At 44.6% G+C, this 25,514-nt stretch overlaps 1 protein-coding gene across 6 annotated transcripts in view; it reads left to right on the top strand.

Annotated features, from left to right (window-relative positions):
• SCAI (suppressor of cancer cell invasion) overlaps positions 1-25,491 on the top strand; it is a 39,102-nt gene extending 13,611 nt beyond the window's left edge. For 5 of the 6 annotated variants that reach the window (XM_051807546.1, XM_051807544.1, XM_051807543.1 and 2 more), the window contains exons 3-17: positions 3,725-3,820; positions 4,432-4,518; positions 5,068-5,166; positions 5,540-5,636; positions 6,391-6,489; positions 7,119-7,271; positions 8,081-8,182; positions 8,726-8,827; positions 9,876-9,954; positions 11,998-12,097; positions 12,539-12,620; positions 17,312-17,384; positions 17,933-18,106; positions 18,195-18,295; positions 19,385-25,491. In XM_051807546.1, the coding sequence (XP_051663506.1) occupies positions 3,725-3,820; positions 4,432-4,518; positions 5,068-5,166; positions 5,540-5,636; positions 6,391-6,489; positions 7,119-7,271; positions 8,081-8,182; positions 8,726-8,827; positions 9,876-9,954; positions 11,998-12,097; positions 12,539-12,620; positions 17,312-17,384; positions 17,933-18,106; positions 18,195-18,295; positions 19,385-19,534 (1,594 nt within the window). In that variant the 3' untranslated portion in view covers positions 19,535-25,491. The remainder of the gene's footprint in view (positions 1-3,724; positions 3,821-4,431; positions 4,519-5,067; positions 5,167-5,539; positions 5,637-6,390; positions 6,490-7,118; positions 7,272-8,080; positions 8,183-8,725; positions 8,828-9,875; positions 9,955-11,997; positions 12,098-12,538; positions 12,621-17,311; positions 17,385-17,932; positions 18,107-18,194; positions 18,296-19,384) is intronic. The other variant, XM_051807545.1, reaches the window with a different exon arrangement.
• The last annotated feature ends 23 nt before the right edge of the window (positions 25,492-25,514 follow it).

Below are 25,514 nucleotides of genomic sequence, written 5' to 3'. Positions count from 1 at the left end.
CCTCTTTAGCCTCAGGTAGTGCTGCAGGTGTACCTGCTGTGGTCCTGGGGGGGAAGTGGCTTCTCCCACCAACTGCACTGGTGTGGCAGGTTATGGGGAGTGCCCTGGTGTGGTCGTGCCTTTGTGGGTTATTAGAGTCTGTGGGGAAGCTACACCACTGTTATCCTGCTGCTGCTCAGTTCTGGGAACAGGAGCTTGTAATTACTACAAGCCCATGAACATAAAAGGAAATTGTCTTTTTTATCACCTGTCAAAACTGTGAATGTATTTAAAGCTTTGAATATTAAACTTGCAGTTATTGTAACCTCCCTCTTTGAAGCATACTGCTGAGTCTCCAGGACTTTCTCAACTTCTTTACATCTCTGGAAGTTGTCCCTGTGTGACAACTTCCATGTGGTGCTGGCCAAGCACACCTCAGCACCTTTAATTAGGTTTCAACCAGTATTATCTGGCTTCTGCCAGCAGCATGGCTGAAATGAACTACTGACAGAGAATTAATTATGAGCACATAAGTAGTGCTTGTCTTTGCTGAGACAAGGAGTACAGCAGGAATTCAATAAAATTCTGGACTGTCTGTGGAATTTATCCACCAGCCACTCTAGTGCAGCAAGGGAACCAGTTTTCCCAATGTGGGAAACCCATCCTTTTAGAGCATCTGAGTTTTAGTCTTCATGTCCTGTTTAGAATGCCTTAAAAGCCAACAAACTGGAAACGGTTTCCACTTGTTGGAGGCTATTGTACTGTCCTAAATCAAGACATTTCCACTCCCTCCTGTGCGTCTGGATTCCTTTGGCTGTCCCTTCCTCCCTCCTGCAGTGGTGTCCAGCCTGAGTGCGTGCCCCAGCACTGCCTGTTCTGAACCTGCAGCCTGGGCTGGGCACACTCCGCAGGAACCTGAGTCTGCTGTCTTTGTCTCTCCATAGTGTTCTGGTGTCCTTCTGTAGATCTGGAAGCAGTGAAATAAAGACCCATAATATAGGTCTTTAGTTCTGAAGTTGGGTGTATAATTGCTTCTGGGTCATGTATTCCCTGTCTCCATCGGTGAGAGGATCTGTGTTAATGACCCACTCTGCAGTCGAGCCAGGCTTTAGGGTTCTTTTGAGGTGTTTCTCCTCCGGTCCTATTAAAAAACCTGCACTATATGTCCTCTTTTGCCTATGCATCTGTTTTCTCACAGCCAAATTTCCTGGTACATGGGAGCGATGTGTGATGTTGAGCACACAGAGCAGTAAATGGATGGCAGGAAGGGCAGCTCCTGTCTGCGAGAAGCTGTGGTGAAACCACGGTAATGTATTGTCATAAATGAAGTTTTATTACAGCCATGTCAGAATACTATCAAAAGAACAAGTGCTACTGTCTGTTTCCATGGAGATCTTTCCCGTTCCCCGGGGAGCCGAGGAATCCGTGGTATTGTGCAGCTATGCCAGCTGCAATTAGGCGAGCACGCTGCTTGAGGAATATCCGTGTGGACACCCAGCAGCGGCCATGGACAGCAGTGGCCAAACACATGGACACTGTGCTAACAGGGACTTCTTAAAATGACACTGATTTTCAGATACTCGGACCTAACACAGCACAGTGAGTTGGACTGGGCTTTACAAGAATGTTTAGGCTGGGAGGAAGGTATGGAATTGGGGTGACAGGTGAGGTATAGAGTGTATTAATTATCTGACTGATGAGGGATAGATGCATGAGCATGATCAGAACATAAGTACCTGCTTATTTCTTAATGGCTGCACATACCTACTTCTCGATGTCTGAGAGAAGGGCATTTTCTTGTTCCCATATGTTAGACCTTTGATCAAATGTCCTGAGCAACTTGGCCTGGAAAGCTCAATTTACTACTGGTAGAGTTTTTTGAGTCAGCTTCCTAATTCAGTCATTCTATAAGTTAGTGCTGGGGAACTTTGATTTGTATAATTTTTTTTTTAAATGATCCATTTTAGCGTTGTTCTGTATTTGTATTCACTTTTTATTTTTACTTTTTAACATTGAATCCTGTAGATGTGCTAATTAAATTAAAGCTACCTCTTGCTATATCAAAGCCTCCAGTGTATCTTGGGCATTTGTTTGACAGTGCCTTAACTTCTTTTGTTTAGCTAAAATGTTTACATCTATTACAAGACAAAGTGGTGCATCATTCCTTGCAGTAAATGCTGTAGATTTGCATGTGTTTGTATCAAGCTGTATCTGAATGATGCTGGTGCCCTGAAGCCATGTGTTTATATTCCTGTTCACCCTTGGCTACACCAGTGTATGTGCCAGGATGTTGAGCAGCCAATTGCAAGTTTGAGGGGATTTTTTTTTTTTTAAATTTGGTAAAATCTTGCACAATTTCCTTGGCATCTTCCTGCATCTTCCAGCACCAAGTCCTGGAATGTTTTTCCAGGCTGGTAACAGATTAATTTTACATGGAGTAGCTACACTAGGTCCCTTCAAGCTGTGTGGGAAGTACAGTTGGCTGACGAGCAAAGGAATATTAATTTCCTTTCCTACCTTGGGTGCTGTTAAAGCAATTACAATGAGCAGAAACATACCAGAATGCTCTGAAATCGTGTATACTGCTCTGCTTCTCTGACTCCTTCAGAGGACATGGCAAGGTTTCCTAAAGGTGGTGGTTCCCTCAGTCTCCACCCTTCAGGCTTGGAAGTGGAATGTGCTGCTTTTCTGTGCCCATGTGCTGAAGGTGGTACATTAACCAGCACAGTGATTTGAGAGAGCATTCCCTGGAGAAATCAGTCTTGTATCAAATGAAAGATTATGCTGTCTTGGAAAAGCTATTCCACTTCTACTTGTAGAGTTGTGCACCTTCTTTGAATCAGCTTCAGTGTATATTTGTAGGCAAGATGTGCTCAGTGAGACTGAGGGGTTTGGTGTCCTCTGTTGCACTTGTTCCAAGATTCAAGTCACTCCCAGGTGACAACCCTCTGTGAGGATTGAGAGCACAAACCTTTAGAGCCAAAATCCTTAGGAATACATCATAGTTATGGAGTGGAAACACACCACAGCGTGGAAATCCAGTGGAGATATGAAAGCAGAATTGAACTGGGTTGGCTAATTCACAGCACTGGAGACTGGTATGAAAACACCAGAAAGTCTCATGTTGTGACATGTCACTAACTATGAGTTAGAGGTGACAAATATTGTGGTGGTGATGTAATGTGACCTGGCGAGTGTTCACTGTGAACATCCCTGTGCTGGCCTGACCTGGTGACATTTGGACAGTGGATTTGTTGGTGATGTTATAAGCTCTGTTTCTGAAACACAGCAAACAGCCTCATCCTTTTAAAAAAGATTATTTCCTTAATGAGTTGCAAGAAATATTATGATGATGCACAAGTCTTAATGAACTAATTTCTATTAGATTATTCTGCTTGCTCTTGCGTGAGGGTTTTTTTTACTGTGGTATTTTAAGAGTCCAATTTAGCTTTCTGTACACATAACCATAAAATTACTTCTCTTTTAGCAAGACTGTAAGATGTTTTAGATCCCCTGTGGCATGTAGGAACATGGTTGTTTCCTATTTGGAATGATTCTCAGAACAACAGGTTCTGAGAAACTCCAGGAATCATGGTTCTTGTAGTTTTGGGTGCAGGCAGAATTCTAAAGTACTGCAAGTCAATCCTGAACAAAGCTGCTCTGACTTGGACAGAAACAGGCTGCTGTCACATTGGGCTGACTGGAATGTGCTCCCTTACTCTGCCTTTGTCACTGTCTCTTGCAGAGATTTACCTCAGTACGGGCAGAAGCAGTGGCAGTCCTATTTTGGGCGAACGTTTGATGTTTACACCAAACTCTGGAAGTTCCAACAGCAGCATCGGTAAGGGAATGTTGTAGGCAGATGAGCTGTGTGGGTTTCAGCACAGCTTTAATCTCTGGTGTGCCCAGGGCCCCAGCTAAGATTGAGATTTCACTGTGCTGTTCAAGCATGGAGGGAACAGCCGCTTCCTGCAGTGCTCACAGTCAATGAATTAAAATGTTGCAGAGTTTTCAGTGTGGCTTTTTTAACAAACCCTTTTGCTCTACCTGAATGTGTGGTGCTTTAATGTCTTACTGAGGAGATGATGGATTCTGCAGAGCAGAACCCATCTGGAATGGTGTGAAGCCTCTTGCTGCAGCGTGGGCTCTGATCCTTCACACCTTCCTCTGGCTGCGTAGTCTGAGCGTTCTCCCGGGAAGTTGTGACCTTTTGTTGTGTGTATTTTGTGCATCACACTTTTGTCTGGTTCTCGCAAGTTAATGCAAGATAAATGGTCCTTGTTCTGGGGGGTGTGTGCTGTGCTGTTGGCTCTGTAGGGGCTGCTACTGGGAATGCTGCACCAGGAACGAGAGCTGAATTTGGCCCTGCAATGGCTCTTTGTCTTGTCTGGTGGGATGTTCTGGGAAATGTGGGAATGCCTTTTAATCTTTCTTTTCTCTCTTGCAAAATAGACAAGTATTGGACAATCGGTATGGGTTGAAGAGGTGGCAAATTGGGGAAATTGCTTCCAAGATTGGGCAGCTCTATTACCATTATTAGTAAGTAAGCACAGAAGAGGATTCAGTGGGGAATGCAGGGTTAGTGCAGTTCCCTGCCAAATGTCTGGATGCTCAGTCAGGAGGAATCAGTGATTGGGCTGAGTCACGATGCCCGTTTCTGAATGAGGGCCCTGGGGTCTGCATGGGGCTGCAGGGAAGGGTACCTGTGAGCCTGGTACCACATTGCTGCTCACACTGATACTGCCTGAGGACTTATCTCCTGCCACCAAAGTGTCTTCCATGCGTGCTGCATTGGACTGTCCTGCAAAAGTGTGATTTACAAGTTTGGGAGCTTAGTGTTCCTTTAAACTTTCCAGTGAACCCATCACCTGTCCATATGGGTGCAAGGTGGGCAGCTTTGATTGTTATCTGAAATGGCATCCAAGCTCTGAAATCTGGCTTCCCAGAATGAGAGTCTGGCTTTCATATGATGTTACTTGAGGAAGGAGTTTTGCTGTGGATGCACAAGCGGGTTGAGGGGGCAGGAAGGGAGGGTTTGGCTTGGATTTCCATCTGAGGCAGTGAGCTAATCTGATTCTTCCTCTGCAGCCTGCGCACCTCAGAAACCAGCTATCTCAATGAGGCTTTCTCCTTCTACTCAGCAATTAGGCAGAGGTCATACTACTCCCAAGTCAACAAAGAGGACAGGTATGTCTGAATGGATGCCCTTGCTTTTTCAAGACTAGAATAGTGCATGGAAGCAGCAAAGAGCTATAAACTGTAAGGTTTGAAGAGCCAACCATGATATCTGACCCCCATGCCTTTCTCACAGAAGGAGACTGTGGAGAAGGGGGAGGCTGTGGCTTTCTTAGATATTTTTTATGTCCCTGTACCCAATTTTAAAGTAACCTCTAAGCAACCAGGAAGCTATTGATCATGATATGAATTCAGTCAGAACTCTTAGTCTGCAAGTGTTCAGCCTTGCTCTGGTCTCAAACTCCTCCTCTCCTTTACCCCAGTACCTACCTCTGTTCTATTTTATTCTCAAATTTGGCTGTCATGTTTTTGTTGTTGTGTTTAGGCCTGAATTGGTGGTTAAGAAGCTGCGTTACTATGCAAGGTTTATAGTGGTTTGTCTCTTGCTCAACAAAATGGATGTTGTAAAGGACCTTGTAAAGGTACGTTAAAATAAGGTTAAAGGTGCCGAGGGGTGGGAGGTTGCTGATCCTCACTTTTCTAGTCTATCTGACATCCTACATAGTGAACATCTTCTGTGATTCAGACATTTAGTAATGACACTTTAAGCTCAAATGATTTGACAGCGTTGTTTGAACACGAAGTAAAAATATTCCAATAGCTGCAGCCTAGACGGGGAGGTGCCCTGTAGCTGCAGCAAAGGAACACCAAGCTGCTCCCCACAGCATATGCTTCCAGCCCCTCCGACAACCTTGCTGCAAGCAGCTCCTGGTCTTGACAGTTTTGTGTAGGTTGCATTGCTGTCTCTGTGTCTGAGCTCCCTTGAACTGCTAGCTTAGCTTAGCAGCAGCTGAAACAGCCACACCATTCCCTTTCTCAATGTATTTAAAGTCACTTGTAAGCTGAAATTTGAGTCCTTGGCATCCGTAGCTTATGGTAATAACCAGTGACAGAGCTGCTTGTGAGTGGAATAGTTAACTCCAGATATTCTTTGCATTTGGACCTACTTAAAAGACAATTTGCATTGCCAGAACTGAGTGCAACGTTGGCATTCTGTCTGCTGAAAGAGCGCGTTTTGGCTGGCATGTTAGTCAGAAGTGTGCTGCATATGTTCTCAAGGAATTTATTTGTTATTCTTAAAGGCCAGCACAGCTAACCAAATGTAAAGTTACTGCCTGCCTGTTAGACTGTTGGTTTAAGAAGTGACTGTGTCTGTCTTTCAACTGTCTGCATCAGGAGCTGTCAGATGAAATCGAGGACTACACTCACCGTTTTAATACTGAAGATCAGGTGGAGTGGAACCTGGTTCTTCAGGAAGTGGCAGCATTTATTGAGGTGAGAATACCATTTCCTTATAGTTGTTTATTCAAAAGTAAGATTTTCTGTCTTGTTCACTGAAGTGGTGCTGTATCACCACCCCTGAGGTAAGCAGGGGCAGGGACAGTGTGCCTGCCCCATTTACTCACTGGTGTGTTCAATGCCACAGCCCTTAACACGAGTATTTCAGTACTGCCAGAAGGGGTGGCAGCATTACCATTCACTCACCTCATTTGCTATTCATTTCTAGGAAGGCAAACTAAAATAGGGCAGAGTTATTCTGAATGAAGGAATATTTAATTTGTTCTGTGTGACTCTGTAAGGTTGTTGATGCTGTTTGACTCCTCAGGTATAGAGAAGCTGGAGCAGAGTCCATGTCATTGGAGGCAGTATGCTTGTCTATTTGCTGTACTTTCATGTGCTTGTACCATGTATTTTTGCAGTCCCTAAGAACTTTGCCTTTCTGTGGGGGAAGGCATTACCCTGTAGCCTGCATGCAAATATACAAATATGTGTACAGCAAAGTAATTTAGAAAATCTGCCTCAGTTATGAAATGTTCTGTAAGTGACGAGACCTTTGGACTTTTCTCTCTCTGCAGATCTGTATGTTTTCTGAATTCCTGATTTATTCTGGTTGCTTTTTTTAGGCAGACCCTGTCATGGTTTTAAATGATGACAACACCATTGTAATCACCTCTAACAGGCTTTCTGAGACAGGAGCTCCGTTGCTGGAGCAGGGGATGATAGTGGGACAGCTTGCTCTTGCAGATGCGCTCATTATTGGGAACTGCAACAACCAGGTAAAAGAAATTCTGGAGACTTGGGTTTACATCTTTGGAGTTCCCCCTTGGCAACCTTTCTGATCATTCAACAGCAAATCCAATAGAGGAGAACTTTAAAATATTTTTATTGTGATATTTGCAATGGCATCAAGAAGAAGAGGTTCTCAGAAATAGGAGCTAAAAATGAAATATGAGATATTAGACCTGTGGTACTGACCTCTTACTGCCTATATTCATCATGTCAATTAAGTTGATACAATTGATTTTCATATATTGGATTGTTCTTAACATTCAAGCATGAGAGACCTCTGAGATATATCTTGAAAAAGCTTGACTTAAGCTTTCACATGACATACTCTGGTTTGTTGCAACTTCAGTGGCAACAGGAAGAGGTTTTCAAAAGACATTTGAAGTCTTTTTTTTACATGATGATAGTGAGGTTGTACAAACTTCATGACTCCTCTCTGAGCTTTTTTTCAGGTAAGCGAGGGAGGTGCATCTAAACTGCACTTTGTGTATCTTTATCACATTTTGTCTGAATTTATAGTCCATAACCATTTCAGCACTTGATTTGTAAGCAGCCTGGAAAAGTCTGTAATTTGGAAGCAGGGGTCTGCACTGCAGTGACCTGTCTGGGTAGACTTTATCCTCAATGAGCTTTTCCAGAAGTCCTTCACAGCTCTTTGGAGATTCAAAGAGGGCTCTGGCAGATCCCTGAGAAAGAGAGAATGCAGTCTGGTATGCAGTGGAGTCTCTTACCTGGATGATTCCAGAGAAATGCTGTTTAACATGTATCTGTCAGAATAAACTGTGTGACTCTCTTGCAGGTGAAGTTCAGTGAGTTGACAGTGGACATGTTCCGCATGCTGCAAGCGCTGGAGAGGGAACCCATGAACTTGGCATCACAAATGAACAAACCTGGAATGCAGGTAAGTTCCACTTCAGTGACAAACCTGGCAACAGATCTTAACTGGGCCTTTCATTTGTTTTATTTTAAATAGTATACTCCTTCAGTATTGTCACTGTGCAGAGCAGGTTAGTGAAAATGGTGTAACCTACTGGAAGTTAGTGAAGAGCAGCTCAAACCTGGACTCATCAGGTTGCTAAGTCATCTGAAAGTTAATATCCCCTGCTGAGAAAGCATAAAAATATTTTAGCTGGGGGCATAAGGAAATATGAGAATTTAATTTATTTATTTGAGATGAAAAGTGATTTTTGTCACTCTTTTCTTGGACGATGCTTTAGAGAGTAAGAAAGATTTAGGTCACAAGTTTCAATGGGGCATACTACAAAGTTGTGCATCTTGCTTTACTGTGTAACAGGAAATGTACTGTGGGCAGACTATTTGTGTAGGAAATGTGTTGGAGATGAACATTCTAATAAGTAGAAATTTGGAGGGTTTTGAAACTGCTTTGATAATATCTGGTTTTGGGGTTTTTTTGAGTAGTGTTTTTGTTTGTTTGTTTTAACAGGAATCGACAGAGAAACCAGCAAGGCGGGAAAACCCCCATAAATATCTCCTTTATAAACCAACTTTTAGCCAGCTATATACATTTTTAGCAGCATCATTTAAGGTTTGTGAAATTGGTGAATTTATTTATAAGAAAAATATCCAGGATAGTTTGTGACACTGAATAAAATGTGGATCTGCACTGATCTGGAGAACAGAAAAATCTTAAAAGTGTTCTTTTACTTCATGTTATGCCAAACATAATCCAAAGTCAGGGAAGTACCTCAGGAAATGGTTGCTCTTCAGCACGGTATAGCTGCTAAATCTCCAGTCCTGTATCCCATTCAAATTGTATCCTGCACAAGCTGTAGTTTTATCTGCCTGTCTTATTTTCTTACCCCCTGCTGTCCTCCAAGCCAGTCATCTATACATTTGTAGATTTTTTTTTAATACAGTTGCTGCACTTATTTTAATTTAGCAAAGTTCCTGGGCTCATTATGCTTAATGCTGACTGTACAAGTCCACAACTTAGGATTTAGTAGTAAAACCAAAACATGAATCCTATAAAGAAAGAAGTTTCAGTTTGTCTCAAGGAACAGCTGGTAAGGTGCAGGAAGTGCATCCTTACTTCTTAGAATTTTGTGTGCCTGAATGCTAAGCCTTTGGCAGAAATTAAAAGTATCTGTTCCCTCATGCAAACAGTCCATTAGAAAGGTGGAAAATAGATTTCTTTTAGAGGTCTGTACAGAAACCTGGATGTGTTGTGCTTGTTGGCCAGCTGAGAAGGGCCAAGGGGAAAAGACAGATGTTGCAGACTCTGGGGTATTTGGAAACAAACCCTCCTTTGTGAATTGTTTGGGAGTTAGGGTCTGTTTGGATCTTGGGAGCTTTTAATTTCCATATCTTAGAAAGCCTCAGATCTGGCTAGATAGTAAGAGAGTCTATGTGGAAGCAGGTGCTATTTCAGTGCAGCTTGGACCTCTGATATCAGCCTAGAGGTCTGTGTGGAGAAAAGTTATGGACACATCATTGGGTGACCCTTTGGTCTGTGTACTGCCCTGGTGGGCAGAAGTAGCACAATGATAATGACAATGTATTTATGAAGGTGATGGTTGAATATTAAAATAAACTTGACCTTTCTTCCCTTGCCACTCTCCTTGTCTGGGTTTCAGGAGCTGCCTGCAAACAGTGTGCTGCTGATTTACCTGTCTGCCACGGGCGTGTTTCCATCAGGTCGTTCGGATAGTGAAGGTACAATAAAGGAATGCTCCCTGTCATGAACAGGGCTTGAATTCTCTTTATGTTCCAGGACAAGTGACCAAGAAAGATGTCACAAAGCTCCTTTCAAAGACAAGTCAATTTGATTCTCCTGTCTGCTTAGTAAGATAGCCTTTTTTTTTTCCCACAAACAATAATTAATTCTTTGTGTTTTAATTAATGTGCATTAACCTGAGAACTTTTCAAAGGACACATCCAGTTTTTGATGCATCTGAAGTATTAAAAGCTTCCCTAATTTTGAAGACCACATGGCTCAGTTGATGCATCAGTGCAAAGTTCATAAAATGGCTCAGTGGCACTTTGTGATTCTTTCCATCCCCAGCACCAGGAGATGGGGGGTGAAAGGGCTGAAGCGGCTGCAGGGACTGCTCTATTTGCACGCTCGTTAACCTGACAATTCAAGCCCTTCTCATGATTTCGACAATTCCCCTCACCTCATCCTCCTGTTCTTTGCAATCTAGCAGAATATTTGGATGCAGCTGCAATGTAAAAGCTGAAAACTGGTTAGCTAAAGTAAACACAGTCCAAAGATCTGTTTATGTAATTCAAGAAAAAATCCAAATACCTTTTTAACATCCTAAATATTGTACAAACCTCATCTGTTTGAGACTTGCATTCCTTTATAAGATGCATGCCTTGTCCTCCCTGGTGCATGATTTATAGAGCTCTCAAAATGCTAAAAGAAAAAAAATCCCTGTCAGCTTTGTATTGTGGCAGTGATTTTTTTTAAATGCTTTTAACATTTTACTTCTTGCTGCAACTTGGTGCTAGGTTCTAACTGAAGCTTGTTCTCCAAGGCCTGTGGTATGTCCACCTCACTGCATGTGTTGTTTCAGCTTAAGACCTTGTGGTAGAAGCATCCAGGCTCAGTCACCTGAGGAGCTGCACAGCCAGAGTGCAGCTTTCCTTCAGTGCATCCCATCACAACTGCAATCTTTTAATAAGGTGGTGTGGTCTGCCCAGAGTTCTGCCTTATTAAAAGGGAGAGCAGCTGCAAGTTGCACTGTCCATCGCCTGCAAGCAGCTTGTGTTTGGCAGACCATGTGAGATGTTTGTAACTGTGCTAAATTAATGTCTGTTCTGTTCCTGATTTTGTATCCCCAAAGCTTCCCTTAAAATGGAAAGGTGCCTTGTATCCAAACCTGAAAAAATTGCATTTGGTGGCCAAATAGGGGTCAACCAGCTCTGCAAATGTATAACAGAATGAGGAAACTCTAATACTTTATTTTACTAATGTTAGTGACATTTCATATCCATACCAATGGCAGAAATATATCTTGTAGGATGTGATATTTTTTGTAGCCATTGCTTTCATCTTTGCTCTCCATCAGACAGTCAGGGGGTAGCTCAGTTGGGCAAACTTAGCAGAATACTTTGTTAGCTTACCATGGGAACACATGTTCAGGGTGTGTGCATGTGCAAATTGTGAATTCTGACTTTGAAATCTTAAAACACAAACCTTTGCTGCAGATTTGAAATCTGGTTAAATCTGTTTTGTCCTTTTGTCATTCTCTGAGCTCTCTCTTCTCCCCTTTGCAGTGTTATAACTGCAGATGATAGTAATATATCCATTATTTTTTATTAATTTAGCTTTATTTTTTTATCAAATTCTGAATCTGTAATATGCAAACTCATACAGTAATTTTACAGAGGTATTGATTTCCCTGTTTCAAGTGTGTAATGGGTTTTAATCTTTTTGCTCTATAGTTTAACAAAAGCCAATATCTGGATCTTTTGTATTATGTTTGTGGATAAATAATGAATAATTAAGTTAGAAGTTATGAAGTTGCATTGCTTGCTTCTATTTGATAGATGCTGAAATTGCTAAGAGAGTATAAATGGAATATGTAGTTAGTGAAGGCTCCACATTCCCCTCTCCCCTCCTTACAGCTGCAGTAGTTCAGATTCCTTCAGTTTTCTGAGATTTGTTGTTGCTTTCTCCCTTCCATATAATTGTTAAATCTCTCAGGGGTGAGTTGCCCCTGCTGATTTGAGCTTCCTTTTTCCCCTGTGTAGGTCCATATGACTTTGGGGGTGTTCTGACAAACAGTAACCGGGACATTATCAATGGGGACGCGATCCACAAGCGAAACCAGTCGTACAAGGAGATGCACTGGTAAGTGTCACAGTGGGACACCTGGGAGTTCAGAAAAATTTGTCTTCAACAGAGAAAAAGGCATCAAAGCCTCTGGAATTCAAACTCCTCAGTGCAGGACATCATAGTGGAGATTGGCTTGAAGTCGAACACTTAGAAATGAATGTTTAAATGATGATTTAAACACTTCAAAAGTATTGCTGTGACTTAATGTAAGTTCTTAATTACTGGCAAACTTCACATTAATGATGGATGGTTTCTCAAGAAGATAAACATCTCTTGAACTAGTAATAAGTCCCATAGCCCGTATTATAGAGAATACCAAGTGAGTTGTGCAGTTACTCCCTGAGGATGAATCCGAGGCCTGGGGCACGGGGAATCTGCTTGGTTTTTATCTGGATGTGGGCAGCTGTGTGGCTGAGCAGTTCTAGTGCTCTGTGAGGCGTCCCTTTCTCTTTCCAGCCTCCACCCTGGAGATCTCTACCCTTTCACCAGAAAGCCTCTGTTCATCATCGTGGACTCTTCCAACAGCGTCGCCTATAAGGTAAGACCCTTGGAGGCAGCTCCTCGTGTGGTAGGATACAGTGCCAACCCCTAGTTAGCTTACACTTTTAACAGGCTATTTTTTTAAACAGTTTGTATTCAGTCTTTCTTTTCTTTTGAGGTTGTGCATGCTAGTCAGGATCTGACCCTATGAATAGGAACAAGAAGGAGAAGCACATGAACAGCCGCTCATTGGAAAGTAATAAATCCTCCTGGAGGGAAAAAAGGTTCAAGATTTCCAAGGTCTCTGGTGGGAGGTTTATTTTTGTTTTATACCAAAGACAAATCTCGGTGTGTGTGCATGGGGGAGGGAGATAACTAATGTGCTTTTCTTTTTTCCAGTCATCCAACACTCAGTTGCTTTTAAGCAACAGAAAGGAGTCAAAGCATTGAGCCTGATCTTATAAAACACAGGGTGTCTGTGTCTGAACCAAAGAAGTAACAAGACTCAAATTAGCATCCAGTGTTACTGTAGAGTGGTATTTGCTTGGACACTGAGCCTCCTTCCTAGGGTGCTCTGGACTTACAGTAGAATTGCTCCATGCTAAATCACCTCCAGGAATCTGCAATTCGGGTAATACAGAAGCAGGTGTTGCACTCGTAGTGGCCAGTTGAATCTGCAGAGCATTACACATTTATTTCATTCATGAATGGGGTAATAAGAATGTGCTATATCTGGGGAAAGTGCCACTTCTTCTGTCTTCCTTTTTATAGCTCCATTATGTGCAGTGAGGAAAGGGAACACCCACAGCTGTGTTTCGGAGGAGGAACAGGGACGTCTAGTGGCCAGAGGAACTTGTGCCCTGTTCGGTGTCCACAGTCTGTGCTGTTTGTTTGAAAGGCATTTGTTGGCCAAGGAGAGGTACTAAATAAGTGGTCAGTGTGATTTGGGATAGTTCTGTACTGAGCCAGGGAGCTCCTGCCAGACACTCAAATCTGGCCTCTCCATTGGGTCTTTGCTTTGTTGGACTGTAATGTATCTCAGAGGGCTTTTTAAACATCACTGCATTTAAGTTCACCACACTAGGTTTCAAAGCAAATCTGCTTTTTTTTAAATTCCCTTCTCCATTTAAAGGGAGGGAAACAAAATTGGAATGATTTACTTGTCTTTCTGAGAAAATAAGCGTTTGGTAGGGATTTATTTTCCTTTGCTCTTTCCTGACATTCATTCCAGTATAACATCAGGAGGGTTGGTTTTGTTTCAGGGGAAGAAGTGTGGCTCAGGTTTGGTTTTTTGGTTTGGTTTTTTTACCCCCTTCCTCTTTAATAGAATTGCTGAAAGATGTCAAGTGGATCAACTCTGTAAGAGAGTAAGGGATTCCTGTTCATCCTTAATTCAGATAGACTGGGGTTCTGTGGACATCTTCAAGCTGTTTGGGGTGATGGATTTCCACACGTAGATTTGCAGCTCTTGTGAGAATAACTGTCAAGTGTTTACAGTAGAATTTTCTCTTTGTATTACATTTAAATTTGAGAATTAATTTTTGATTTTGTGGGCACACAGTAAGTAAAGCTGTAACCTCCACTGAGGTTCTTTTCCTTGTCCTGCAGTAGTGCAAAACCCACCAGTGCTCAGTCTGTTCAGCACACAGAGCAGCTGGGGGAGAGCAGTCCAGCTCTGCCTGTGTGGAAGGAGCAGAGAAATGGGAGTTTTGGAAGTACTTCAGGACAGGATTATAGAAGTGGCTGCTAGGAGCTCTGACCCAGATCAGAACCGTGTGGGCACAACTGTGAGGAATCTAAGAAGAAATATGTTCAGCATTTCAGAAATGACATTCCACTTCCTCATCTCTTGCCCCTGAACGTAGGCAGGCAGGTGTGTGGGGACAGGTTTAGTTGTCTTGTTCTGTTTTCCACTGAAGGGACATGGCAGAGCTCTCAGTGCCAGTGTTTCCTAGCCCTGGCACACTCCTCCTGTCACTGTGCTGTGCCTGCTGGGGTCCTTGTCCCCACAGTGCCCTGACAGGGCTGGCGTGTGACTGTCCCTGGGTGGGCTGGGAGGGGCTCTGTAGGCTCGAGCGCTGGCACGAACAAAGAGGGTCTGTGCAACTGTGTGAGAAGCTGAAATCAGTACTGCCTTTTTTCCACATGGCTGCCCTGATCTTTCCTGATAGGACAGGAGCTATCCTGACATTTAAATGTCACTGCTGGCAGTACCGGCAGGAACAGCAACTGCTCACACATCTTCTTCTGCAGCCCGTTCCTGCTCTCCTGCACGCATCCCTGTCCTCTCCCCCTCTCTGCAGGGCTGAAATGGTGATGACTGAAAGTCAGTCCTGCCAGGAAGTGACTTGCCAGTTTGTCAAATCAGCGGCACTTGAACAGCTTCCTCCCTGTATATTTAGCTGAAAGTGGAAGATAACTGCAAATTGAGCATGTCTACTGAAAGCCGTGAATTTTTTTTAACACTTCCATTTAAATATAGATGGCTGTGTGTTCTTGAAGGTTACCACTGCATATGTGGATGAAATAATATTTTTAGATCAATATCATCCTGTAGCTGTGGTTTTCTAGGATCACGGATCGTGGTCAGATGCAAAGTCTTAAAATCAAACCAAACCAAACCCAAACCTACAGCCAGTGAGAATGCAAGGCCTTTGTCAGTGATGTGGTACAAATACTCAGCTTAGCAAAGCCTACATGTGAAGTGACTTCTTTTGGGGAGTTCTTTTTTCAAAAGAGATGTACATGCATTGTAAAAAGCAGCAGTGCTTCTGTGGGAAACTTGAGTGCTGAAGTAAAAAAACAGAGTCAGTTTTGAAACAAAGTATGGATTATCCTTATTGGAGTCATCCATGCACTGAAAGGTAGGGCATTCCTTATCCAGAGCTGCTGTTAACACCTGGACTGCAGGGCAGGTTTTCCTGGTGCACCTTTGGCCCTCTGCTCCCAGCCATGGCTGTAAATGCTTCAGTTCCTTTGTTCCATGTATCCCACAGCTCTTTCCTGGGGAAATCAGGAGCGGGGTGGTGGTGAGTGAATCCTGGTGTTCACCTGGGCTCTGGTAGGCAGAGTGTCTGGGCAGGAGCTGTGGCCTGGCAGGCAGTGTCTCCTGGCTCTGTGGTGTGGGTGTAGTGGGTGGCAGGAGCTCCTGCCTTCCACAGGGCACGTCTGGGTCAGGCTGTGGAGTTTCCCCCTGTGCAGGACTCACTGGCTGTGTTGGCTTCACCTGCTGGGACAGAGTCCAGAGTGCTCCCAGATACTGCAGGGAGTGATACCTTGCCTGAGATACCCAAGTGACCTGGGTTTGCTGTTGGCACTGTTCAACTGCAGTGTTGCTGCTCCTGGTGGCAGCTCTGCTTTGGTCTGTAACTGAGCGATACAGGATGGAATTAAACGTCAATCTGCTCGTGAAAACTGAGCATACGTGTTACTGGAGAAGGTGAAACCTGCCAGTGTGTGTCCAGTAGAAACCAGCAGGTCTGGGGTGACTCCTGGAGTTGGAAATGTTTCTTTGTAGTTCAGTTTCACCAATTCCTGGGCTGGCCTGGAGTTACTGTCTACAAGAGAAAAGTCTTTGTTTCTTCATTAGAGAGCAAACCTTGGTATCCAGCATTATCAATCTTCTTTGGACTCCTAATGAACTCAAGGTTTTTAGGACTAGTCAGCACTCTGCCTAAGATGGGACATGTTTTATTTTGATTAGACTAGATTACTGTCTTTAGTATTTAGCAGATTAGATTAAATTAATTCTGTAAAACTAATTTAACTGAAATATACTGCCCGGAAGGGAAAGTTCCATTTGAATTACACAGAGGCCAGAAGGAATTAAAAAACTAGCTTTTTGAGGATTCTACACAAGCAAATACTTCTGGTATTGTATGTCTTACAGTCATAACCTGACAGTTTTAAGACTGTACTCTGCAGACGTATGTGTGGCACTCGTGTGCTCTGGATGCAATGGTTTGAGTCTGTGCTCTGAGAGGGTGCAGACACAATCACATCTTTTATGGCTTTGCAAGCCTGCATGGTTAAGAGAGCTGTTCTGGTGACAGCTAATGAGGTTATGTAAATGATTTTTGGCATTTTTTCCCTCTGTGATAATGATTTACCACCAGACAGATATGCAGTAGGACTGTTATCAGGTAAATGTTGCTGAAACTGGACAGTGGTGGTGCTTGAGGTTCTGGAGAAATCCTTGTGCAATGGGACTTAGGCAATATTTAAGGTGCTGGTGCAGGGGCCATGAAACGAGTATTGTAAAATGAGGTTCAGTACAGCGGATATCAAGGTTATGACATACTTGTTTTAAAGGAAGCTTCTTTTAAAACTCTTCTCCTCTGGGCTTTCCTGTTTCATTAGATTTAGAAAGAAAAGGGGAAAGAAATGACTTTGACTGGACAGTCAGTTCAGTTGGTATTGAGGGAAGATGCAAGAGCTGTTTTGACCTGAAAGCCAATGGCTTTCACTGCAGAACATGATTTTTTTTCAAGTAACGTATTAGTACTGAATATTTCCATGAAATCAGTATCTGCCATCAGTACCAGTGAAATGAGAGAATTGTAATTCCTTTAAAATGTAGTGGGTTATATTCCTTCTATGTGTGATCTAATTGACCTTGTCAGGCTCACTGCCAATGCTGAGCTGTGCAAGGGGCATTAGTGTCTCTGTCATTAATAGGATTTGTACCCTGCTGAATATTCAAGGCAAGCAAAGTGACCATCAATACTTCAAAACTCTTATCTGTTACAGAATTTCACAAACTTATTTGGACAGCCATTGGTGTGCTTGCTTTCTCCAACAGCATATCCAAAAGCATTACAAGGTATGTGCAGTATTGCATTTCCCAAGAAGTTGCAGTTGCATCATGTGTCTATCCCAAACAAATAGAACTTGGATTCCTCAGGAAAAGACACCTTTTCACTACTATGTAACCCGTAAATCAGGTTGACAGTCGCTGCAGTAATATGATAAAGCTTATTTACTGTTTATGGTAAATAATTTATTCTAACACTGATGGTATTTCTACAATAAGCTCCAACAAGTGGTAGGAGCAAAGCCTCTCCTACACAGAGACTGAGTAAATTGCCATCCCAGTGCAGGATGATGGTTTTAGCACTTTGGGCAGCTTTGTTAGTCCCAGAAAGAGAGCAGAGACAGTTAAGGTGTCTTGGTGTTAATGCACGTCCCCAGCAAGGCTTTATTGCCAGCCCCTGATCAGATCTGCACGAGAGAAGGTGTAACTAACCCAGAGGAGTAGCTCCTCTCTTACGGAATTTAGCGGGTGAGTGGCTTCATTCTGTGGCAGGGACAGTGTTTCTGTTTCATGTGCCAAATGTATCTCTTTGTCTATTGATTTATTTTTCCTTTTAGATCAGTCTCAGCGGGGTAGCCTCTTCACACTCTTTCTGAACAATCCTTTAATGGCATTCCTGTTTGTCTCTGGATTATCAAGCATGCGCAGAGGATTGTGGGAGAAGTGTCAGGATTACCTTAGGAAAATCAACCGGGATATTGCCCAGCTGCTGACCCACTCCCGGTCCATAGGTATGGCCTCAGCATGCACAGCTGAACCTTTTGTAAGGGGTTGGTTTTTAAGCCTTTCTAAACTGAGCTTTCCTTGCCTCCTCTACAGACCAGTCCTTTCTTCAGTTTTTTGGGGATGAATTTCTTCGCCTGCTTCTCACAAGATTTATCTTCTGTTCAGCCACAATGAGGATGCACAAAATCTTCCGGGTATGGAGGGATATCTGTGCCTTTGTGGGAAGGACAGTCCAGTGCATGTAAAAATGTGCTGGCTCGGGGTAGAGGGGGCTGAGGGCTGAGCACATCCCTGTGGCTTCAGAAAGATGACTGATGCTCACATGCTAATTCCTACAGCCTGCACTGAGGCTGTGCCTTTGTGTCTCTCCAAAGGCACAAAGCCTTTGACTTGCTGGAGCCTTAGTCCTGCACAGAAGTTGCAGCAGACACACTCCAGTTCATTTATGTCACTCTGAACAGCTGTGTCTGCTAGAAAAATACATCTTAGTAGGTCGAGGTTATTATTTCTACACAACTAAAAAGGTGTAGAACAAGAATATAAGACAAAGTGGGGAGGAGTGGGATGTTACTGCTGAATGTGTTCTCATGTGAATGGGTTTTGAAAGGTGTTTGAAGTGTAAATGAATAAGCTCAACAGGAAGATGCATTTTTCCTCCTCGTTGGTTAAAGCTGTGCCAACAGTGAAGTCTGCTTCTGGATCTGCACCATTTTATGTATGTGAGTGTTGGCATATAAACTGCCTGCTCCATTTTAAACACTGCAGGAAGAAATGGGAGTTGAGCACAGAGAGGGGCAGTATTCACTTGTGGAACTGCAGACATCCAGCAGCTCTCTCAGCCTAAGTCATCTACCTGGGCCACTCTGATATTGGGGAAAAGAAACGTGTCTGTGTTAGTGTAGAGAGATTTGCCCCCAGTGTCTTAGATACTTGTTTTAGGATGAGATAAACCTCCCACTGGAGATGCTTACATGTGTGTAATTTCAAGAAATGAACTCCAGCCTGATAGGTAAGCACATATGAAGTCTCTCTGTCTTTTTTTTAGTCTTTTTTTTCTCTTTTTTTTTTTTTGCAAAGCTTCTGTGAACATACCAATAACCATCTCAGATTGTCGTGGGTATTTGTATTGCCACTATAATGGAAACAGAAAACTGAAAATTGTAGAACATTTTCTCTCTCTACCATACTGAACAGATAGTGTGAAACTGGCCTTTTGCAATCTTCTTTGTAAAGGCTGTGAAAGAAACAAGTGTCTGATTCTCTCTGTTTTCACTGTTATCTAGCAGGAGACTCGAAATTATCCCGAATCTTACCCTCAGCTGCCAAGAGATGAAACGGTGGAGAACCCTCACCTCCAAAAGCACATTTTGGAGCTGGCTTCCATACTGGATGTTAGGAATGTTTTCCTGGAAAACACCCTCGATGACTATTAAAAGAAACTGTCTTATTGCAAAGGGGTTTCCCTGGCCACAGATTTTGAATGGTGCAGTTTTATAATGTGAAAATCATAAAAGGAAGTACTTGATTTTATTTTTAAATTTAGGACCATTATTTTAAAAAGTAATAATAAACAGCTGTTAGTTGAGCTGTTCCATTCTGTATGGGGTCAATTTTATAAGCAGAAGTTTTCATGTCTTTTAAATGTTAAACTAAAGAATCACTAGAGGTTTATTTCTGGTCTTGTGGCTGTCAACCACATTTCCAACAGCTGATCCTAAGCATAGAAGTATTATTGGTTACCTTTAGCCCACATTTGTGGAAATCCTTTATTTTTATACAATTTTAAGAAATTGGAAAGAAAAAAATCAACAGAAAAAACAATATTTTATCCCCAAAGAGTTTGGATTTGAAATGGTAAAGATGGAACCACACAGTGCAAACCAACAATAGCAATAACAGAGTCCTTCATAACAAATATATTTTTTCAGTCTTAGGCAAGTGAGGAGACAAAACTGTGGACAATTAAGTTGCATTTGGAGCAGTGGCTTTCAAGTGAAGTTGTAAAGATACTTAATGCTCCCTGTAAATTGGACACAGCAGTTTTCCATATGAACTGTGTCCTGCTGGCCAAGGACCTGGTTGGGCAGGTGGTCAAGTTACAGATGCCCAAGGCTGGCCCCCACCTCTTACTGTCCTGTGGGTCATCTTGCCATTTGTGTTGCTGCCACAGGAGGACAGGGAATTCTTCATTTTGAGATACTATGTAGAAATTCTGACATTTCCAGGAGGTGTTACCTCTCCTTTCCCTGTGTGGGTGGAATGTGTGGCTCCCACAGTGTGAGCACTCCCTGAAAGGAGCTGAAAGGACGTCCTGTACAGTGCTGAGTACAAGCCCTTCCCATCACTTGCGTATCCAACCCTGCTGTGCTGGATCCCCGTGCCCCAGGAGAGGTGCTGATGTTCCCCTTGCAGGTTAAAGCAAGTGGGAGCTGCCATAACCCCGTGGATGTTTTGCATGTCCCCCACTGCAGCTCAGTCCTGCCCTGGAACCAGGAGAACCGAGGGGCTGTAACTCTGTGGCAGCACCGTGGGCTCCCCAGCCCGTACCCTGGCTGTGGGGGTGTGGAGGAGGACAGTGGCCCTTGGGGAGGTGCTGGCTGGGGAAGGCTGTTCTGGCTGCTGGGAACAGTGCTGGCTGGCTCATTTGGGACTGTACTGCTGCCCTGCAGGTAGAGGAGCTCCGGCAGCTCCTGGCAGGGCAGGTGTGAGCAAGAAGGAAATGGAGATACTTTAAGCTATTAAATAAAAAAGTTTATTGTCACTGTTCCATGGTCTGCTAGAAAAGAAGTAGAAGGACAAGTCTGATCAGTGCTTTTTGTTGAAGCCCAGCCATGCCTCTGTGTTTAGGTAAAAACAAAGCAGAACTTGCTGACTGCCATGGTATCCTGGCAGGCCTGTGTGCAGTGCCATCACCCAAGGTGTAGTCTAGTCAGCCACAACAGCACTGGTGGATCCATTCAGCTGAGGGCACAGGATGGAACAGCAGGAATGGCTGGAGTGTAGCTGGGGAGTTTGCATGAAGGTTCTCTGTAGCTGGGCTGAAGCTTGCACCATCTATTCTTTATTTCCCAAGTGTACAAAATCCTGTGAATGCTCGTGTTTGTCCTAAGCAGTCTAGAAGCTGGTACCTTGAGCCCCCCCAACTTGGTGCTGCCCTTTGGACTCTGGCAGGACTTCATTTCCTGGGCTGTGGAGTTTGTTTTAACGAGTGTGTGTTTGTGTGTGTGCATGTGTGTTCTCGGCGTTTGTGTGTGTATGTACAGTACACATACATCTACTGGCTGGTGTAAATTGTAAATATGTATATATGTATAGGTACTTGTATATGTATTAAAAAGAATGAACCACTACAATGTCTATATACAAAATTTATATATACACACATACGCCATTTTGGGTGGATTCCACAAGGTGCTGCAGATCATTTTTGGTTGTAGTAAAGGTTATGGCTCTTTGCCATTGTAATTTGCTGTTTCCAGGGACTTACCCTTGGACCTTGAGGTAATTCATGACTGATTTGAAGTACAAGAGCCCTTAGTTAGCCAGGGGAATGGGTACTCCTGTATGTATTAGTGGTAAGATTCATGTATTAACTGTGAAGCTGATCTCTGCCTTCCTGCCTGGTAGGAGGTCCCCAGTTACTAAAACATGGGATTGTATGTGGAAGCTGAAGGTACAGGAAGCCTTTAATGCAGCAGGGAGTGAGAGGTGGGTTATCTGTTGCCCTGCCTGCTGTTCCTCCCCCAGCAGTGTTCAGCTTGCATGGAAAAAGGGAACTGAGTTTTCCCCAGCTCACTGCCTTCCAACCAAATGCTTTTGCTTTGCTTTAGCTTTTGCTTTTATGAAGCTGTTCGCATTTTGGTTCCATCTATGTGGAAAACAGTATGCTGTTTCCAAGCATAGGAGTGATGATGATGATTCCAGTCGTGTGGGCTGGTGAACCTCTGGGACGTTGCTTGTGAACTGACTGGGAAAGCCCTGGGATCCCACCTTCATTTTAGCTGGGCTGAAGTGGGGAGTCCTTGCTTGTGACCTGAGAGGCTTCTACTCCAGTTTGCAGCCCTTCAAGGAGGTTCTATTTGCTTGTTGCCAAGGTAGATCTCATCAGAGGAAAATGCACTTTTTAAAAAAACTGAACAAAAAACCCTGAAGAAGGTGGAATGTAGGAGGAGAAATATAGTCCTTGAAAATTAGTTCAGAAGTTGTACTTATCAGCAAAGACTTTCCAAGTCAAAAATTCATTCTCGAGGTTCCTCATTCTCCTCTTACCTGCTGATCTTTGTTAGAAGGTCAGTGCTGGCAGGGACATTCCAAAATAGAGGTTTCACTCCTGTTGTGTTGGGAGGAATATGGAATTGTACTGTGTAAGCAAAGGGCTCTTACCCTCTGTCTGCTCTAGCTGTAGCTAGGATGAGTGTCTGGTCTTGGATTTTGAGCCAGCCCCCTCCCTTCCCGCCCAAAGCAACTGCATCCAAGATGAAAATGTTGATATTTTCCCCTCCAAGTAAAAGCTTGTCTTGTTTGAACTAAGTCATTCTAAACTCGTGCTACTGTGTGCTCTGTGCTATGGTCGTAGGTACCTCGGTGTATGCTTGTGTGTACTGAAGAAAATCTGGTTTCTGTATTCGCAGTCCTCAGTGTGGAAGCGAAGCAAAGACTGAACCATTTTTAAGTGAGAAGAGAACAAATCCTTTTCTTCTCAGGCCTGCTGCCTTCCCTCTTGTCTCGCTCTCCCTTTCTCCATGTATCTTTATTGCTCATATTAACGGAGAAGACTTGCCAGCACCAGGCAATGCCAAATTAAAGGGGTAAATTCTGCATGTAATACATTGAGAGGAGAAGGTGAACTGGACCAACTGTGTCCTGATGGGACTGCTCCTGCCTGGCTCCCTACTCCCTGCATGTGGTGTGCTCAGATGAATCCTGCTCCCACAGTAGGCACCTGCTCAAATTGTTTATGCTCCTGCTCAAATTGGCTTTGAACATCCTGCAAAGTTACTGCTGTTGCCTTTTTTCGCCCTTTGACTTCTCAAAATAACAGTGACAGGGGAATGCAGGGTTATGAGGCTTTAATGCTCTGGTTTTCATTTGCTGTTGGGATGTGATGTGTCATTTTACTTCGTGCACAAGCTAAATGGAGCACTAACTTCCATGAGCTGTGCAAACGGGACTTGCTCCCTGGAGTGCTTTCTTGAGAAGTTCCAGGACATTTCTTTGAGTAGTTTGTCAAAATAATGTCTGTCAAGTCACGACTGACTAAACCTCTCAAGACTGTTCCCCAGGGAGATGTGCAGAGATGTCTTTTAAGGATCACAGGAAATAGACGGGGGCAACAGGAAATTAGGTTCCAAATAATCATCTTCAAAGGCTACAACTTGAGTAGCTCTGGTCAGGCTTCTCCCCTAAGGATGGGGTGGAAGTGCTGCTCCAAGATCCATCCCTGGCATGAGTTGGGAAGCACCTCCCCTGCCCCGCCACCTCCTGTGTACTGTAACCGTGCTGTGCTGCAAGTCTGCTCCTTCCAGGAAGCTAAAAATCTTGGCATCTGTCTGAACAACTGTTTTGTCTTGAGGCTTCTTTTGTAAAAGCTTTATCTGTGTTCAGTTCCTCAGTCAGTGTCCGAGTGCAGCTCAGTGGGGCAGCAGCAGCTGAGCCTCGCTCACCCGGTGGTGCCGGGGCTGCTCCTGGGGCTGAGGGAGCTCTGTAGACAGGAGCAGTTGTGTGAACAAGGGAAAAATCTAGTCTAGAGAGCTGAAAGCTGCTCTGTGCACCTCGGTAAGGTCAGGCTCTCCAGAGCAGATTATATACTCCCGAGAGGGCTCTCTTACATTGGTAATATCTGACTGTTAAAGCAATACTGTTCTGTGACCAGATGTATTGCAAGTCCTTTGAGGATCTGGGTGTCCACTAGTGAAGCAGGGGAGGAACATATCAGACATGTAACTGCTTTAGATTTAGGAATGCCAGTCAGCCACGTTTTGTTTTCCCCTCTAAACCATTACTTTGCCAAGACAGAGGAGATCTAGTTCGAGGCCTGTGAATCTGACTGACCTTTTTGGGGATTAAGGACTGTCTCTGAATTCTGCCCAGATGCACCCATAGATGTTTTATTCCCATTGGGAGCAGACCCCAGCACAGCTTCCTGGCCTGCAGGAGCCCCAGAGCAGAGCAGACCTCACCAGCCCCATACCAGCAGCTGCTCCTTCCAGAATAAACCCTGCTGGGAGGATCTGCCCCATTGACTTCGCAGGTCGCTTTCGGCACGTGTTTATCATCGCTTCTCCGTTGAAGTGGTTTGTGGGGAGCAGGATTCCGCCTCATGCAGGCTGAAAAGCACAAGTTGCTTCTGCCCTGGGCAAGACCCGGTGAGAAGGACGAGGGGAGCACAGGTGGGAGCGTCTGGGAGCGTTCTGGGAATGCAGAGGGACCGTGCCTCGGGCAGCACAGCTGCAGAGGTACAGTGTTTTGCCTCTCTGAGAATCAGATTATTTATTACCAAAAGTAATTTTATAGTGAATTGGTTTAAAGTTATTTTACAGCTGTGTGCCTGTATATCGTATTTTGGTAAAAACAGATATTTTCCTTGAAATATATAGAGATATATAAATAAACTTTTTTTGGAGCAAATGGACTTTTTTGCAAGGGATGTGTAATCGCCAAAGCAGCGTGATGTCAGAAGCGACTCTGCCGTTGTTCTGGGTGTCTGTGGAGGGAAGCAGCGTGTTTGTGTTACCGCCGGACCCTGCGGGAGGAGGAAGAGCCGCAACTGGGACCTGCCGTTTCTCGCCGTCCGAGCCGACGCCCCCGGTCCGGGCGGGTCACAGACCGAGCGCCGCCCCGCGTCCTCGCCGCCGCCTCTCCGCCTTTCCAGAGACTTTGGAGCAGATTCCCGTTCGCTTTTGTCCCCGCCGCGCCGGGGCCGCTCCCGCCCGGCGCTCGCGGTTGTGCCGTGTCCGAGCCGTTCGCTGTCCCTGTGCCGGGGCTCGGCGGCCCCTCCCCGCCCCTATCCCGGCCCCGCCGAAGGACTGTGCTGTCAATAAACTGTGGAAAACGCTCGCACCGAGCCGCCTCCTCCGCTCCGCCGCGGGACAGCGAGAGGGCAGGAGGGAGGAGGGAGGAGAAGGGCTGAGGGCGGAGCCAGGCCGAGGCTGAGGGAGGAGCGGGACCGAGGGAGGAGCGGGGCCGGGGCTGAGGGAGGAGCGGGACCGAGGGAGGAGCGGGGCCGGGGCTGAGGGAGGAGCGGGGCTGAGGGAGGAGCGGGGCCGGGGCTGAGGGAGGAGCGGGACCGAGGGAGGAGCGGGGCCGGGGCTGAGGGAGGAGCGGGGCCGGGACTGAGGGAGGAGCGGAGCCGAGGGAGGAGCGGAGCCGGGGCTGAGGGAGGAGCGGGGCCGGGGCTGAGGGAGGAGCGGGGCC

Source organism: Manacus candei, unplaced genomic scaffold (genome assembly GCF_025592945.1).
Source record: "Manacus candei isolate 608988 ecotype Guabito, Panama unplaced genomic scaffold, ASM2559294v1 h1tg000071l, whole genome shotgun sequence".
NCBI lineage: Eukaryota > Metazoa > Chordata > Aves > Passeriformes > Pipridae > Manacus > Manacus candei.
This window is presented reverse-complemented; position numbering and strand designations above follow the sequence as displayed.